This window comes from Pezoporus flaviventris, unplaced genomic scaffold (assembly GCF_033815535.1).
Source record: "Pezoporus flaviventris isolate CSIRO_AGI_PZ_B2104156 unplaced genomic scaffold, CSIRO_AGI_Pfla_v1 ptg000050l, whole genome shotgun sequence".
In the NCBI taxonomy this organism is placed as follows: Eukaryota; Metazoa; Chordata; class Aves; order Psittaciformes; family Psittacidae; genus Pezoporus; species Pezoporus flaviventris.
The window spans coordinates 7398667-7415250 of NW_026892598.1; the positions used below are offsets into that span (position 1 = coordinate 7398667).

Sequence of the window (16584 nt, forward strand, 5' to 3'; positions counted from 1 at the left end):
CCTATGTACTTCCTCATTTTATAGCATGACATCAGTCACAATGATGATTCAGGATGCCACACTAAAAACATAAATAAACCAAACTGAAATGTGGTTTTGCTTGAGCTCAGAGCCCGAGCTCATTTTAATCTTCTCTGTGTTTCACACTCTCCAATTAATTTTTTGCAGCACCAGGCTTCATAGCCAGATGTACTCTCTGTCACAGGAAAAAAATCTGCTTACACTGCAGCCTGCCACCAATTCTTTTGATGTGTCCACAAAAGGCACCTGCAGGTATATTGCTGCCTCTTCAAATCATATGCAATGGGATTGTGAAGTGTGAAAAACTGAAGGAAAAAAGAATAAAGACAACAATCAATATTGCTACAACAGACAGAAGCTTCCCCCTGCCTATAATACCACTGTGACACCTACAGACTCATCTATCACTTCAAGAAAAAAGAAAGGATTTGTAGTTTGTGCTAATATTTCCTTTATTATAAAATGGTGATTTGTTTTTAAATACAGAATTCTCAAAGCAGTTTCTAATAGGAAAACTGATGCAGCAATACCAAGTGACTTACGCAAGGCTACATGACAACTCAGTGACAAAATAAAGATAAACCCTACTTCCCCACACCTGAAGCCCACCGTTCCTACTGTACCATTACATATCTAATACCAAAGCACTTTTCTCACTGTAGATTGGTGTCTACAACCATATATGAAGCAGTTTATATTCATTTATCTTCACTGTTCAAATGTAAACTAAATGTGCAAAACCTGCTGTTTTTTTATAAACTGCATAGATTTACATTTAAACAATAAGTACTGAAATTCCACTGAGATTGAAGCCTACCTTTGAATGCACCAAATTAAATACCAGCAACTTTTAAAACTAGAGTTTAATTCCACTGTTACTCCAAGCTCTTGTATAATCATTACACAGTGGTCATTTACTCTTACTGGAGCTCTGCTTCTAAGAAGTTAGAACTACAATCCAATACACAGACACAAGACATTCTATGCTGTGTTTGTTTAAAGATCATTAAAAAAAACAATCTAAATGGCGTATTTTAGCTGCCTGAAGAGTACATTTTTTTATTGTGAAGCTATTCAACTGCTAACATTAAAGGCAGATGGAGAGTGACTTTTGTGGTTAAACTGGGAGAGTGTGACACATAAAAAAAATCACATTTCAGGCACCCTGTGCCCCGTTAAGCCTTTGTGTATGGGTCAGCTGCAGAGCTGAGACTGGACTAAAGCAGCCTCATCACATCAGAAGGGTCTTTTACCTTTATAGGCTTTAAGTAAAATACCTCTTACATGTAAGTGACTATGGTGATTTCCATCCAGACGGGACTGCAGAAGCAACAGGTTGTGAAGGTACTCAGACAGGTGAAACTAAATTAAATAACAGCATCTCGCCTGTTCAGCATATAGTATGTTTGGATGCCAAACTGTTTCAGCACTTCCTTCTTTAAGCTTCAAAGCTCCTCCATAAGATGATGCACTTGGTACAACGCAGTTTTCCCAGCTACTGCAAATAGGGCTTCTCCTGGCTTCCTCCGCAAACTGCTCTTGGCTCCCGTGCCAGCCAAGGGGCTCGAATGGGGTTGCTCACTCCTCACAGACTGCCCTGCCTTGCGCTCCACTCCCAGAGCACACCAGCACTGCTTTTCCTGCCGCGGCGCCGAAGGCAGCTCTCCATCGCTGCCAGCCGCCATCTTCCCCCCGCTGCCCCTGCGGTAAGCCCTCAGCCACCACTCCCACGAGCACCCATCCATGCAGGCTCCCTCCCGGACAGCACCAGCGCCTCCCGCCTCCCTGCGACACGGGGCGGTGCCGCGCCTGCGCGGCAGTGGTGCTGAGGCCCCGGGCTGTGCTGGCAGGGGTCGTGCGCAGGCGCGGGGCGGTGTTCGGTGCGCAGGTGAGGTGGGTGCGGGCCGCGGCGGCGGGGCTGGAGGAGTAGTGTTGTGCTCCCCGGGGACTGTCACCGTCCTTTCCTGTCGGGGGAGGAAAGAGCTGCGCCCTCTCGTAGCGTGGTGGCCAGCCCCGTCCCCGGGAGGTGTGTCCTTCCCGAAGTTCAGACCAGACCTGGGGGGTGGGAACGGGCCTGATAGAGGCTGACAGCGGCGGTGGCCGTGTGCCGCTGTCGCTGTTGGCGGCGGCTCGTCAGCCCGTGGGCGAGAGGAAGCGGGGGTGGCTGATGCTGGCCGTCGTCCTCCCTGGAAACCGTGGAGTCACACTTACAAGCTCGAACGGCCTCAGCTTCCTGCTAGCGGCCGGGCTGTCACCGGCTCGCGGGGACAGTCTGGTGTGTTCACCCAGACCCGAGCAGCGGCCGGAGGGAAACGTGCTTTACCCCGTGCTGTGAAGAAATGCGTCTGGCGCATGTCGTTAAGGACACTCAGTAGGGAGCAAACAGGTGAAACAAAACAGTGTCAGGGTGTAGCGAGCTATAGCCCCTTCAGTAAGGTGGGTGTTAGTGCTCCCTTGGTGCTGGAAAGGGAATTAAGAGGTTCCCCTTTAGTGTGCAGTGCTGCAGGTGAAGAGGAAAGCTCTGGTCGTATGAGGTTTCATCAAGATAAATGCATTTTACATATTACAGTTTTTCATCCTGTGTTGAATTTGTTCATAAAACTTCATTTAATGTGTTCCTGTAAGTAGCATAAGTTTTACGGGAGGTGACACTTCCTGTTAACCTTCTGCAGCCCTGTCAAAATGGGGAAGCTGTAGAATTGTCATAAACTGTCAGGGAAAATGTTTTAAGCATTTACATCTATGCGATTTGAAGAGTTTTCCATCAGTACATTCTGAGAAGTATTGAGCATTTGTCTTACATTGCAACACCCTGCACATCACCATGATGTGAAGGATGTATTTATCATATGTCAGTTTTCTTACACAAGTTGAATGTTGTGCAGGCTTGTAGGACTTGTATAGTGAGTAAAGGGTATTTGAGGTCTGACTGACTAATGTTTGTAAAGCATACCACTTCGTTATGTGGAAGGTATGCATACACATTTCCTTCTTGCATGAAGTGTACAGTGAGATCTCAGCTGCAGAAGTCAGGGTTGTCTCCTGAAACCTTATTTGGAAACAAAAGATGAGGCAATAATGAGTGCTGCCCTAACACTTTCTTTTTTTCCTTCGAAATTCTCTTTGTAGGTAATGTAAGGATTTCAGCTATAAGCAAGAGAGAAAGCAGGCATGTCAGCTCTTTGTCCACCACCATCTCCTGCAGTTGCTAAAACAGAGATCTCCTTGAATGGCGAGTCACCTTTACTAGCTGCCACTTTTGCTTACTGGGACAATATTCTTGGCCCCCGAGTGCGGCATATCTGGGCCCCAAAGACGGAACAGGTACTTCTCAGTGATGGTGAAATAACTTTCCTTGCAAACCACACCCTGAATGGCGAAATACTTCGGAATGCAGAAAGCGGTGCAATAGATGTGAAATTCTTCGTCTTGGCAGAAAAAAGGGTAATCATTGTGTCATTAATCTTTGATGGAAACTGGAATGGAGACAGAAGCACATACGGACTATCAATTATACTTCCACAAAGTGAACTCAGCTTCTACCTGCCACTTCACAGAGTGTGCGTGGATAGGTTAACACATATTATAAGGAAAGGAAGAATATGGATGCATAAGGTAGGTGTATTGTTCATTACTAAAAGCAGTTGTCCAGATTGTCTTGAGCAAAAGCAAGACCTAAGAGTCTATGCCACCTACTGTATAGCAGTCCAGATGCAAAAACTCAAGAGGAGGCTGACCTCTTTACGAGTATACAATTTTGAAGGCTGAAAGATACTAACATGTCAGCAAATTCAAGGCTGGGGTCTTTAGCCACCAGTACTTGTCCTAGTAAATTACATAACATGCACCAGACTGTTGAAGTGAAATAGGCATCCTGTACTGTTTTTCATCTCACTAATTAGTTATAAATTGTTGCTTTTAAGTGTGTTAGCATCTTTAAACCAGATTGAATTGTAAATTTACTGTGTTAAAGTGATTGTTTCCAGTGTTGAGGTCCAGAAAAGGGAACTGATGCAGTTAATGTTGTCATTGCTATAATTCTATTTTTTTTTTTTTTTAAAAGAGGGTGTCGGCAATCAGTTTGGCAAGATTGTTAAATTGTGTTAAAACTAACGGGAGAACCACAAAAATACATCTATTTTAGCCCAAATATTTATACTTTTGAAATTCAGAAAACATGCTAAGTTTTTCTGAAGAATTACAAGTCTTACCTTTAGATACATTATGGATATTTTCTTAAGCGAAAATTATTATGTATTTTTGTTTAAATAATGTTTAGACAATAAAAATCGTAATAATAAAATCTGTCATCTTCATGGAGTACAAGTTGTCTTACAGCAGTGCGTTGTATGTCAGCTGTAGTGTGTATTGTGATATGTTTGGTAAAGTTTTTGTTCCTCTTCTCAGACTTCTGATCAACATACTTTAAACTTCCTTTCTGAGTACTCTTATCTGAGCTAATTAAGTTTCCAGAAACACTAAGCTGATGTTAATTTTAGTGGTGGTGATTCCTTTTTGCTGCAGTAACTCCAGTGATATTTGTCGTCTTCCCTGATGATGCCTGTCAGTGTTTTCCACTACATTGGGTCTTGATACATCTCGGCTTTATTTTTCAGAGGAAGGATAGGACATAAAGTTCATTTTCACTACAGTAGAAACACAAATATGTCATTCTTAATCTAGCCTTCTAAAAGCATGCTGGATGTTAGTGCTTTTGACTTAAGTGAATTCTATCATGTGTCCTTGATTACATTGCTTCTCTGTCATTTAGTGTCCTCTGCACTTAAATTTAATGTGAGTAGCAAATAAGAATTGTCCATCATTCTTAACTACAGTAATCTTAGCTCTTTTTGGACATTGACCCATACCGGTATGTTTCTACAGCAGAAGTAGCCTTCAGTTGGTGTTGAGAATGGCAAATCTTTTCTACTAGTTTCCTCAGAAATTAGTCATTAAGTTCTTCATTCTTTTTCAGATGTTCTTGAGGCAGATAGGTCAACTGGCTTAGCTGAGACAGTGATGCATTCCGAGGTGGATGTTTATTGTCTGTCAGGGTATTTTGGTTTGTTTGGGTTTTTTTTTTTTGAGGATGATCAAAGATCCCTGCATATCTCTGCAGTTCTGCAGCCTTACATAGGAGAGAGGAAACTGCAAATGTAGATTAAAATTTAGGCATGAGTTGTAAGATGATACTGAATTAAATGAGGCTCATTTTGTAGTTTGAGTTTTGGAACAGTTTAGCAACTGTGGCTAAACAGAACAAAAAATACTAAAGTTGTATCTGAAAGGAACTATGTATCTCTTCTGGAATTTATAATGGCTATGGTTATTGGCTATCAGGAGTTCTGTGTAGAGCCAGACAAGAGCTCTAGATAGACTTTAGAAGAGAAGAAGCTCTTCTGAACTCAAGAACTAGGAGAAGCATGGAACAGACTGGCAAAGAGAGACAAGAAACTCCGAGCAGGTCATCTATATGGGAATTAGAAAACCCTTTTCTCTACTTCAGTTTTATTACCAGGTGTTTGTTTAATAATTTGGAGCAATTATATTTCTAAAAAGAAGTGGCTTACACCATTTGTTCAGCCTTACCTTCATAAGACTGACTTCTTTTAAAACAAAGGATCTTCACTGTCAAGGATGTCTTACTTCACTGATACTGAAGGAATGGAGGTTCCCTGAAGGAATCTGCCTTGTTCCAATATTGTTTTTTGCAGGTGCCTCTTTTAGATGGTTTGACAAGATTTATTCCTGGTTTAAGGCAAGTTAGTTTTGCTTGTTCCCTGTTCATCCATTCAGAAAAGTTTCCCACTTGAAGCTGTTGAACTCTTGAGTAGTTGGTCCCTGGGAAACTAATGAGCAACCAATAAAAATGCAATAACCTGTCAGCATCTAGCAATAGATATCATTAATTTTCCCAGCATCTTCCATTTTTTTTTTTTGCATGTTGTATTGATCTTCTCAGTGATTAATGCCAATTCTTTTTGTGAAGAACTTTATTCTGTTGTAAGTTGCGTTTTGAATGCAGTTTGCTACTCAGCTCCTGCTGAATCTGTTTTGAGAACTTTGTCCATCCCTTGTACATTGTGTTTTATGTATTTTGAGATTTCATGCCTCCTGTACTTGGTTATAAAACAATGTTTCAAATACTTGTGTCTCAAGATGGGGAAAAAAAAAGTCCTGTTTTTCCTGTCTTTTCCAGACAATTTTTTTTTCTCATTTTGAAAATCTCATTTTTCTCTTGCTGCATCAGAAACCATCAGTCTGTACCGTATCCATTTAAACATAAAAATCCATACAGAAAGTGGAATTCTGTACCATAATCTGATCATTTGGCATTTGTTGATTGTAATGAAGAATGTTTTGTCATTATCGTCACACCCTCCCTTTCCTGCTGCTCCTGCCCAAGCACGTGAAAGGTTTGGTGGGGGCCAGAGCAGGGAGCATTGATCTGTTTAAAATGACACCACTTCCCACTAATGTCAACTCTGTAAAAGAAAAAAGGCTTGAACATCAAAATTTGAATCTAAGAAGCATGACTCCAGAGGGAAGAAACTGTACCATTTGACTGTTGTGTGCATACATATATAAACAGATACCAGAGCATTTATATTTAACTGCTTCTCTTGCTCAGGAGAGGCAAGAACATTTCCAGAAGATTGTCTTGGAAGGCACAGAGAGAATGGAGGATCAGGTAAGGGACCTGGTTGACGGGTATGGCACACCATCACAAAACTATTTGCCTGGATCTGATGGCTGTAGAAGTTGGTGCTGCTTCTTATTTTTGGGATCCAAGAAGATACTTTGGACTGGCTGATGACCTGCCATGCACAGGAGGCAAAGTTTCTGAAGATAGGATGATGGAAGCTGTGAACAAGTTGAAGGAAAATATATTTCATCATTTTATGGGTAAAGTGGAAATCTATGAAGAATAATTACCTTTCAGAAAAGGAAAATCATTTACTTGAAGCTCTGTAAAGGCAGTAGCTTCCATAGATTCATGCTCGCCTCCTGTCAAGGATGGTTTTTCACTAGGTCGTTACCTTTTCAAGTTACAGAGACGTACGGAGTCTGTCACGTTGGAATGTGGTTGGAGACCTTATGGATAAGGATGTGAAAAGAATTCCATTTCTGAAACTGTAAATATAAAATTGTGGCTTCAGCTTTTTGTGATAGATAAACCAGATAAGAAGTTTTGTATGTTAATAATGAATATGCCTGGGTTTAGTTTCCTGTCATTGTTAAAACATCAAACTTGGATCTAAAATGCTTAACAATAATTGCATGTAATACAGTAGGATGAAATTATCTCACTTTGAATAATTCTTGTCTAGACCAATCAAACTGATTGTGAAAATTACTTAGGACCCTGGAAATACATTTTAGAGATGATATTGGGTAGCAAAATCTGTTTACATTTCATAATTATTGATGAGCAAAGCCCAAGAAGTCTGTGCATCCATTTTGCAAACAGTTGGAAGTTAAAGATGTTTTGCGTGTAATATTGCAAGCTCATGTTAGTAGTAACTTCCAATGCTGCACAATGTGCTTTTACTTGAAGCATTTTATTTACTGCACAGGGCCAGAGCATCATTCCAATGCTGACAGGAGAAGTCATTCCTGTAATGGAACTTCTTTCATCTATGAAATCACACAGCGTTCCAGAAGAAATAGATGTAAGTCCTTCTGTTCTTTGCATTCTGACTAAAAAAGTGACTTTGGCACTAAGGTTTAGTACATTCTGTAGCAGACAAAAGCCAACGGTTGTCATAAGTTCTTGTAAACTTTGGTTGGTTTACATCAAGTTCTCCTAAGTGGTACAGGGAATGGTTTAACATAACTCTTTCAGTTTGGTAAACGTAATAGTGCTAGCAGTGGCTTTTTGATCAACAGTTAGGAAAATTGACTGTTTAGGGTGATCAAAGACTATTTGATGCAAAACAAAATGAATTGGGTAAATGGTTTTAATGTTGATACCTTATCACCATGTTCCAGTATTTAAAGGGTGGCTAAAAGAAGATGGAGACTCCCTTTCTACAAGGAGTCACATGGAAAAGACAAGGAGTAATGGGCACAAGTTATCCTCAGGGAGATTTTGACCGGACAGTAGTGGAAAATATTTCTCAGTGAGAACAGTCAGCCATTGGAATAACCTCCCCAGGGAAGTAGTGGACTCCCCAGTGCTGAAAACATTTGAGATTCAGCTGGACAGGGTGCTGGAACATCTAGTCTAGGTTATGCTTTGCCTAGAAAGGTTGGACCAGATGACCCTTGAGGTAATTTTCAGCCTGGTACTCTATGATTCTGTGATTGATTCTATGATACCTGCTTCAGTGTGGTTTAGTGTTCTCATGGAGAAGTAAAAGTGATTTCACTAAGATTATAGGAAGAAAAACATTGGGAAGAATCTGACTTGTGACTGGTAAAGAACATTTAATCGTTGAGTGACTTTCTCATTTTCAAAATACTTTGGTTGAAATCAGAAGGTCTTTTTAATGTTGTCCTTTTGGGGGCAGTCTTACAACTTAGTTTAAGTAGTTCCCACCTGTCATTAAAAATCAGTTAATTGGAAGGTGTTGTAGATCCTTGTCTAACCTTTGTTTGTATTTACTTGCATTTCAGATAAGCGACACAGTGCTAAATGATGATGACATTGGGGATAGTTGCCATGAAGGCTTTCTTCTCAAGTACGAATTTTAGTTTTGATTTATGCTGTAATAAAATGGTTTCAACTTGTGTGTGCATACATATGGGTGTACATGTACATATACAATTATCTGCATGTGCATGTGAACATGCACTAGATTAGTTTTCCTTATAGGAGGAGGAGAATTACATGTATTTGTCTTTTTGAATTTTTGTCTATAAAATGCTGTAGAAGTTCCCGTCACTTTAGAAGAATGTCTCTGGGCTAATAGCTACATCTCTGTAGACTGTGTTGTCACAGTCATTTGCTTTATAATAGAATTCCTATAAAATATAATTTTTCTTTTATATATTTGATTTTATGAGGATATGAGTCAAAGTTTTACATTTTTATGAAATGCCAAAAACTTGCATAAATAGGAGCCATTAATGGTATGGCATATAGAATGCTTGTTAAATTGTATTATTAAATTTCTGTATTTCTCTTTTTTTAATCCTGTCTTTAATGTACAAGTGGAAGTATTTGCCCGTGAGAGCAGTTTGGTTTCTTCCTGCGGGAAAACTTATTTCATATATTTTAGTTTGTTCTGTTACCTTTCAGAACACCTCCAATGTAACTGCATTCATTTATGTAGTGTTTAGTGCCTGTTTATAATGTCTCATACACTTTTCAGTGCTACAGAAAATTATCTAATTCTTCATAATAATGTTATACTTAGTTCCATAGAAAATTTATAAGTGAATATCATGGAATGGGTTATTGTAAACAACTAGAGCCATTGATCCTACAGCAATGAGCTATTTTTGTTCCAAATGTAGATTATTGGGCAGGTAGACTATATGGTATCAGTTTTCTCTTTTTGCTGCTACTTCTCCTTGGAAGTTTTGTTCTGAAATTAAATAATAACTTGGCCATTTGTGTGAAGGGTCCAAATGTCTGCTTTTTAGCTTATCTGCAAAGCTTATCAGCTCATTTAGGTTCAGATGTCAAGTCTTAAATATAGTCTTGTATGGATTTATACATGTCATTGAATTAAAATTGGATTAAACCTAAAAAACTGGCGTAACAACACCAGCCTCTAAAATAGGCTGTCATTTTTTTTAGTAACTTCTAAATGAAACTGAGCATCCATTTCTGCCTCAAAGGAAGAATTTTTAAGTATTCAGGTAGCCTTAAGTTTAACTCCTAGAATGCACTTGATAAAGTAAATAGTAGCAGGTCCACTAGAGTGCACTTGCAGGATTTTAGAGTCTCAGCATAACTACTATAGTCCTTGTCTTTTAGATGTGTTTAACAGAACTGGTTAATCACACAATGCAGTAAGATAACATAAATGTACTTTTGTATAACCACAGATACTGGAGAAGATTTTTTTAATGGTACTTACGTGTTCCAGGATATCTAGACTTTTTGAAGCTGTGGGCCAGGTGTTGCTTTGAGACAGTGCAGGGGGGAAGGGAGCATGAGGATAAGAAACCGCAATAGAAGTTTGCTAAGGACAAGTTAATAATTGTGAAGGTTAGTCCAGGTATGTTTACTCTAGCCTGCAGAGTTAAGATAAACCAAATCAGATCTGTGCTGCTGGCAACTCATAAGACAAGATCATTCAACTGCCAACATGCCTGTGTGTATTCTAAAGGATTCAAGCTTGTGTCATGGTCTTGCCCGTGTACTTACCAAGAGCTAGAACAGTTTACCTGCCAAATCTCCCCAAACTGGTTTCTGATCCACAGTATCAAAAAATGAGAACAAGCATGAAACTGATCTTCTGTCAAGAAGCTTTCAAATCCATCATTATTAATATATTTTCTATTACTCTAAGGTAATGATATAGATTCTGTAATTAAACTAGATCGTAGCAGTAGATAGTTTTTGTTTGCTCTATAACTGGTGTTGGGAGATTGAGTGACAGTCTTCTAATTTACCAAAATGAAAATGTAGATACTGCCAAACTACTGGATTTCATCAGTAGCTTACAGAGGTGTGTGAGGTCCTATGGTTATGGGACTATAAGTGTGGGCCTATATTTATACTAGCAACTTCATTCTTCACATCTTCACACTTCATTCTTCTTGTGAAGATGGTAATTCTTTTATTTCAAAAGTTTGATTATTAACCTATGTTTGGTTTTATTTGCAGTGCAATTAGTTCACACCTGCAGACCTGTGGTTGCTCTGTAGTTGTAGGAAGCAGCGCAGAAAAAGTTAATAAGGTAATGCATTTTCTAATTAACCAAACTGAAATTCTGATTATTAAGAGTGTTAGTGTGTTATTTGGAACAAGGTTTATAAACACACTTGAGGTGAAGGAGGAAGGAACACTGTTGTGTGGTTATCTTACTGCAGCTGATTTGTCTAGCAGTTGATAATTCTGCCTGAAAATTGCCTTAGCAGTTGTATTCTGGCAACTGTAAGAAAAGCAATGTATTTAATTGTTACTGATATAAACAAGTAGCAAATGAGTCTGAGCTTTTAAAATCAAGTTTATTAGCTAAAATACACAAACTGAAGAGGTCTGAACTGGCTTGCCCAGTTCAGCTATGTCAATGGCTATTGTCTGTGTACTCTTAAGAAATAAGTGTCTGGATAATTTTTCTTACATGGGTGAATAAATCTGCATCATGTACTGCTTGTGTTTTATGTTCTTTTTAACGCAGATTGTGAGGACATTATGTCTGTTTCTTACACCGTCAGAGAGGAAATGCTCCAGACTCTGTAGAAATGAGTCTTCTTTCAAGTACGAGTCAGGACTTTTTGTTCAAGGCTTGCTCAAAGTAAGTATGCTTAGGAGAGTTCTATTCTTCTGTAGTCTAAGAACTTTATTCAGTGGATGGGTGTGCGTATGATTTGTGTGCAAATGATATCTTCAGAGAAATACGTCCTCTTTCTTTGATTCCTTTCTGGCACTATAGCTTTCCTTGTAACTAGTTGCATGTTAAAATTCCAAGCCAGTCTTTCTTCTGACACATGTGTTTCTTGAGTATTGTCCAGAATTGTTCCTATGCTTCGAGGTACAATAATAATACTTTTTTTGCCTACTTGGGGCTAGAATCCCAAAAGGCCCCAAGTTTTTGTATCGTACCAAAAGAAAAAAAAAAAAAGAACAGTTCATCAGTCCTACAGTTTCCAAGTATTTTTTTTCACTAAAACAGGATGCAACAGGAAGCTTTGTGTTGCCCTTCCGTCAAGTAATGTATGCCCCATATCCTACTACACATATAGATGTAGATGTCAATACAGTGAAGCAGATGCCCCCTTGTCATGAACACATCTATAACCAACGACGATATATGAGATCTGAGCTGACAGCATTTTGGAGAGCTAATTCAGATGAAGAAATGTCTCAAGATTATATTATCCACACAGATGAGAGTTTCACACCTGATTTGTATGTACTTCTCTCTTACATCTCTCAGTGTTACTTGATTTGCTTTTAGAAAGCTCCTTGAGCTCTGGTAGTTGCATTCGTTTTGGGGGGATTTACCAGTTCTGTCAGTAGTTTTGTTGCACTAAATATTACTGAAATTCATTTTCAGTGATATTTCTGACCATGTTGTGTTGATTTTGTTGCCTGTTTTAATTAGGGATGTAACAGAGCTAAGTGTATTTGACCAGGTCTAATAGCTTTCCTGGGTTTACTTCATTTCACTCAAAAGTTTTACTGTACAATTCTTTATTAGCTTTAAAATTAGCAGGATAATATTTCACTTAAATTTTGAATTCAGTTTGCATTTCTCTCAGATTGTAAACAGTAATGCTACTGCTGTGCACAGCTGCTGGGCAGATAGTGGCCCTTCATGGTGTTAGCTCACATGCTTCTTTGCTTTCTTATCTGTAGAAATGTCTTTCAAGATATCCTGCATCGAGATACGTTAGTAAAAGCCTTCCTGGACCAGGTAATTGTTGCTTTTTCAGAAAGAACAAGAGCAAAAGTTCAGTACTTTGAGTCCTAGAAACATACAATTTAACATGAACAGATAATTGGCTGGCTTGTTAGCTCTTCTTCTTACTAGTGCTGTGATTCTTCTCTGCATAACTAGAGAGAAGAATACTCCTGTTTCTTGTAGTATAATACTGAAACTCGTTCTTATATATGAAAAACAATGCATGTTTTCTCTTGCTGTGCAACAGTGTCTACAGTTACAGTATTGAGAGAGCTACCTGACTGGAATTAGTTTCAGATAATTTTAAGAAGGAAAATAATGCTTTATCCGAACAGAATTGTGAAACAGCTCTAATTTATTGTATTAGAGCATGTAGAAAACTACAAAACAATGTTGAGTGTATCTGCTGTTCATGTGCCTGATGTGCTGTAATTAAGGATATTTTATATGTGTATGCAATGTTTGTTTCTATTTTACATTCTTAAAATTATTCTTGAATTTCCATGTGTACTTAATTTTCTGGTATAATTTTTAACAGATCTTCCATCTGAAGCCTGGCTTGTCTCTAAGGAGTACTTTCCTTGCACAATTTCTGCTAGTCCTCCACAGAAAAGCCTTGACTTTAATAAAATACATTGAGGATGATACGTAAGTGAACAGATAATGGAAAGTAGGCTTTGAGAAAATTGCTCTGTTCTTTTTTACAACACCCTTTATTTTCTTGCAGACAAAGAGGAAAGAAACCTTTTAGGTCTCTTCGTAGCTTAAAAGTAGATCTTGACTTAACAGCAGAGGGCGATCTTAACATAATAATGGCTTTGGCTGAGAAGATTAAACCAGGTCTACACTCCTTCATCTTTGGGAGGCCATTCTACACTAGCGTACAAGAACGTGATATGCTTATGACGTTTTAAAGTTCTCCACTGCTAACGTGCAATATTGCAATCCTGCATGGTGCGAGAAGACATCTGTTAGTGTGACCACCACACGTGTGACAATCAGTGACTGGATTGGGGATGAAGAATTAGGCAGATACACTACAGTCTGTCTGAAGCAGGAGAGGAACATCTTAAGAGAGAATATTAGCTTAGCTAGACAAGCATGATTTTAATGAATCCATCTCTTCATGTGTTTTTTTTATCAGTAAACGTTACCAGAGGTTCCTTTGCCATATAGGTTTAGTAGGTAAATTCTAACATACATACAATAAAGGGAAGCATTTTAATTTTCTTTCTCCAGGGACTTTCCTCAGGTGTGTGTCAGTTTTTCTCTGTTCTGCTGTGTCAGTAATTTTAGTGTTTCTGCAGAATACAATGCATACATCCTCTCTGATCATGGAGGCTGTGGAATAGGGGCCTTCTAGGAGTTTCAGAGAGCTTTTTAAAGTGTTATTATGTATGTGGTACATAATATGAAATAGGACTTCCCTCATCTCCTTTTTTAACATTACTGGCTCCTTCATTCGGAGCATTTAAAGGTGTTTGATTTTTAATATACTGCAAAGTGCTGTTCTGTGTGCAAACTGTTGACTGTTAGCATCTTAAAGAGCAGCACTCTGCACGTGGGAACTGGATCATTATTTAAGCGGCTTTGTGCCTGTAAGTGCCAGCTGGGACACTGTGACACCTCCTGCAGTGCAGTGTCAGTAATCCAGCATAATTGAGTTCTTTTAAAACACAAAACAGAAAAATGTGTCATTCGGCAGCAGTTGTCAGTCTTTCTCTCTGTAAACTGCTGCTGTTCTTTCTGTTTCAGTTAAAATAAAGTTCAGATTAAAGTATTAGACCCTCCCAAAGAACACCAAGGTGACAGCCAAATTAAAAGAGAAAACAGTGATTTTTTAATTTATTTTTTTTTTCCAATGCTATTAATATATTTAGTAACCCTTAATTCGGAGATGAGCACAGCTATGGACTAACATTTATTAGCATTTTACTACGCGAATGCTAGTCAGTAATCTTGCCAATCTTCTTAGATCATCTTAACACATCTCTGGCTTTGCTTTGCTTCAAAATAAATCCCTGTTTTCTGTTCGCATGCCTCAACCTCTCTTTCTCAGTAGTAGTTAGAGGGGTATGGTGTCAGGGTAATCCAGACCCATTGTATTGGGTTTTGACACGTTTGGTGTGTGACATTGAAATCAGCAGTACACGTGTACTGCGTGTTGCTGTATCTCTGCTCTGTTTGGACAAATGCAGGAAATATATTTGTGTCATGTTTTAGCGTAACCTCATAACTCAGTATTCATTGTGAAAGAGCTGCATGTGTGTTTGAGAAGCCACAGCTACTTTATTGCTTACATTGTTTGTAACACTCCTTGGTGATCAGGCTGCTGTTTTTAGTGTCCCTTGCATGCAGAGAGGCAAAGAAGGTAACAAAAGCCAGATTCCCAACTTTTCCTGAAATGCGCAATACTCGTATTTTACAAGGAATATTGTCCTTCGTTTGGGTGTCCATAATTCCCTTACATTTTCTGAAAGACAAAGATTCACAATTACATATTTAGAGCTTATGAGAAGACATGGAATTAAGCACCAGCTGCACACCATTTTTGTGAATGAACATCATCAGCATTACCTGGTTGAATTAGTAACGTTTTGTGGGGCTGTTTTGTTGCTGTGTATGTATGTAGGACTCCCAATAAGCTCAGTGCTTCATGAGGCTTGTCAGAATTACACTGATGTATGTTACTTTTGCCAGGATTGTGTTTGTGTTCCTACCATTTTATTTCCTTCTGTGTTTTTTATCAATTGATCCATTGGAGAAGAGCCTGATTGTGCTGTTTTTACTCTCATGTCTAAGATTGTGAAAAAAAAGGATGTAATAAACACTGCTGAAACTGCCAGTGTAGAAGTTGTGTTGAAGTCTAAAGAGCTTTAAATGTGCTGCTGAAATTAATCACTTCAGCTTGATAACACTGACTCTGCTAACAGCAAAGGTCTGTTTGTTTACAGAAGATGTCACTTTTTGAAATTACTAAAAGCTGGGAACTTTATCAGTTGCTATTTTTGTTGGACAACCATCACAAGTGCAGAATGTATAGTGAAGTAAGTTATTAAATGCATCTGCGTGTTGTGTTGTAAATCTTGATCAGGAAACAAAGTATTTTAATAAAATTCATGCACAATTTTTGACTTCAGTAGCTGCCGATTTTTTTTCATAGAATTCCTGTTCTGTATCTGATAGAATCATTATCTTCTATCCTTTGAAATGAAGACGAAACCTTTTTCCTTCTTGTTAAATCAAAAATTATGGCTAGATGGTTAATCGCAGACTCATGGATAGAAAGACATTTGTAACTCCATTTCTGTTAAGGACCTGTGCATTTCAAGCTGAGACCAGTGTGACTTGCTATGTCTCTGATGTACTCAGAAAAGAATTTAGTCTCTTTACAAAGTTTTAATCCCATAAGGTAGAGTTCAGAAATGTTTCAAGGAGTTCACTTGTGTCTAGCAGTCGGTGAATACCTTTCCTCAGGATTTTAGTTCCTGACCGGGAATATATAAAGCCAGGATGGAAAGGCATCCACTGGAGTGTCGTATTCGATGGGACTGCAGAGGATACTCCCAGTCTATATATCAGTTTGTCCTAATGTCAGTTTTATTTCAGAGCAAAATGGGTGTTTTGGTAGTGTTTTTCTGTCTGAACCACCAATATGATACACCAATACAGTGGGCCCAGGCCTCCCACACTCCACCCTACTTGAAAAAGGCATTAGGAAGATTTCTCTTCCTGTTTTTCAGATCAGTGAAGACAAAGGGCAGTGGTCAAAAATTTAGGGATATCATACTGGCATGTGGGTCCCCTCTAGTGTCTAAATGGGAGCCTGAAAAATGTTCATTGTCTTTCCTTCAGTGGTAAAGTGGTGTAAAAACATATGCGTTAGCGTGCAGAATAGAGCATGGTTGTGTTTACCTCTGAGCTGGCATACAGCTTCGTTAGAGCTCCCACTCCGGCAAAACACCAAGGAAACTCCATGGCAGCGTGTCCTTATTTACAAGGTTGTTCATGTGAGACTTGGATTAAAGGAAGTAAT

At 38.8% G+C, this 16584-nt stretch overlaps 1 protein-coding gene across 7 annotated transcripts; it reads left to right on the plus strand.

Annotated features, from left to right (window-relative positions):
* The first annotated feature begins 1824 nt into the window (after window positions 1-1824).
* On the plus strand, window positions 1825-15687 carry C9orf72 (C9orf72-SMCR8 complex subunit). Of its 7 annotated transcripts, none has more exons than XM_061468776.1 (11): window positions 1825-1884; window positions 3151-3636; window positions 6653-6712; window positions 7599-7694; window positions 8641-8705; window positions 10805-10877; window positions 11322-11438; window positions 11817-12052; window positions 12503-12560; window positions 13087-13196; window positions 13276-15687. In XM_061468776.1, exons 2-11 carry the CDS (start codon window positions 3193-3195, stop codon window positions 13460-13462), a joined length of 1446 nt encoding a protein of 481 aa, XP_061324760.1. In that variant the 5' UTR covers window positions 1825-1884; window positions 3151-3192; the 3' UTR covers window positions 13463-15687. The 7 variants fall into 7 exon arrangements, with proteins under 7 accessions (XP_061324760.1, XP_061324758.1, XP_061324761.1 ...); XM_061468774.1 differs by having other exon boundaries at window positions 1833-1914; XM_061468777.1 differs by having other exon boundaries at window positions 1845-1909.
* Window positions 15688-16584: the final 897 nt, after the last annotated feature.

Coding starts and splice junctions, on each gene's coding strand:
- C9orf72 (XM_061468776.1), top strand. CDS start 3,193: ATGTCAGCTCTTTGTCCACCACCATCTCCTGCAGTTGCTAAAACAGAG. Junction 8,706..10,804: donor CATGAAGGCTTTCTTCTCAA/GTACGAATTTTA, acceptor TTTTATTTGCAG/TGCAATTAGTTCACACCTGC. Junction 12,561..13,086: donor TAAAAGCCTTCCTGGACCAG/GTAATTGTTGCT, acceptor AATTTTTAACAG/ATCTTCCATCTGAAGCCTGG.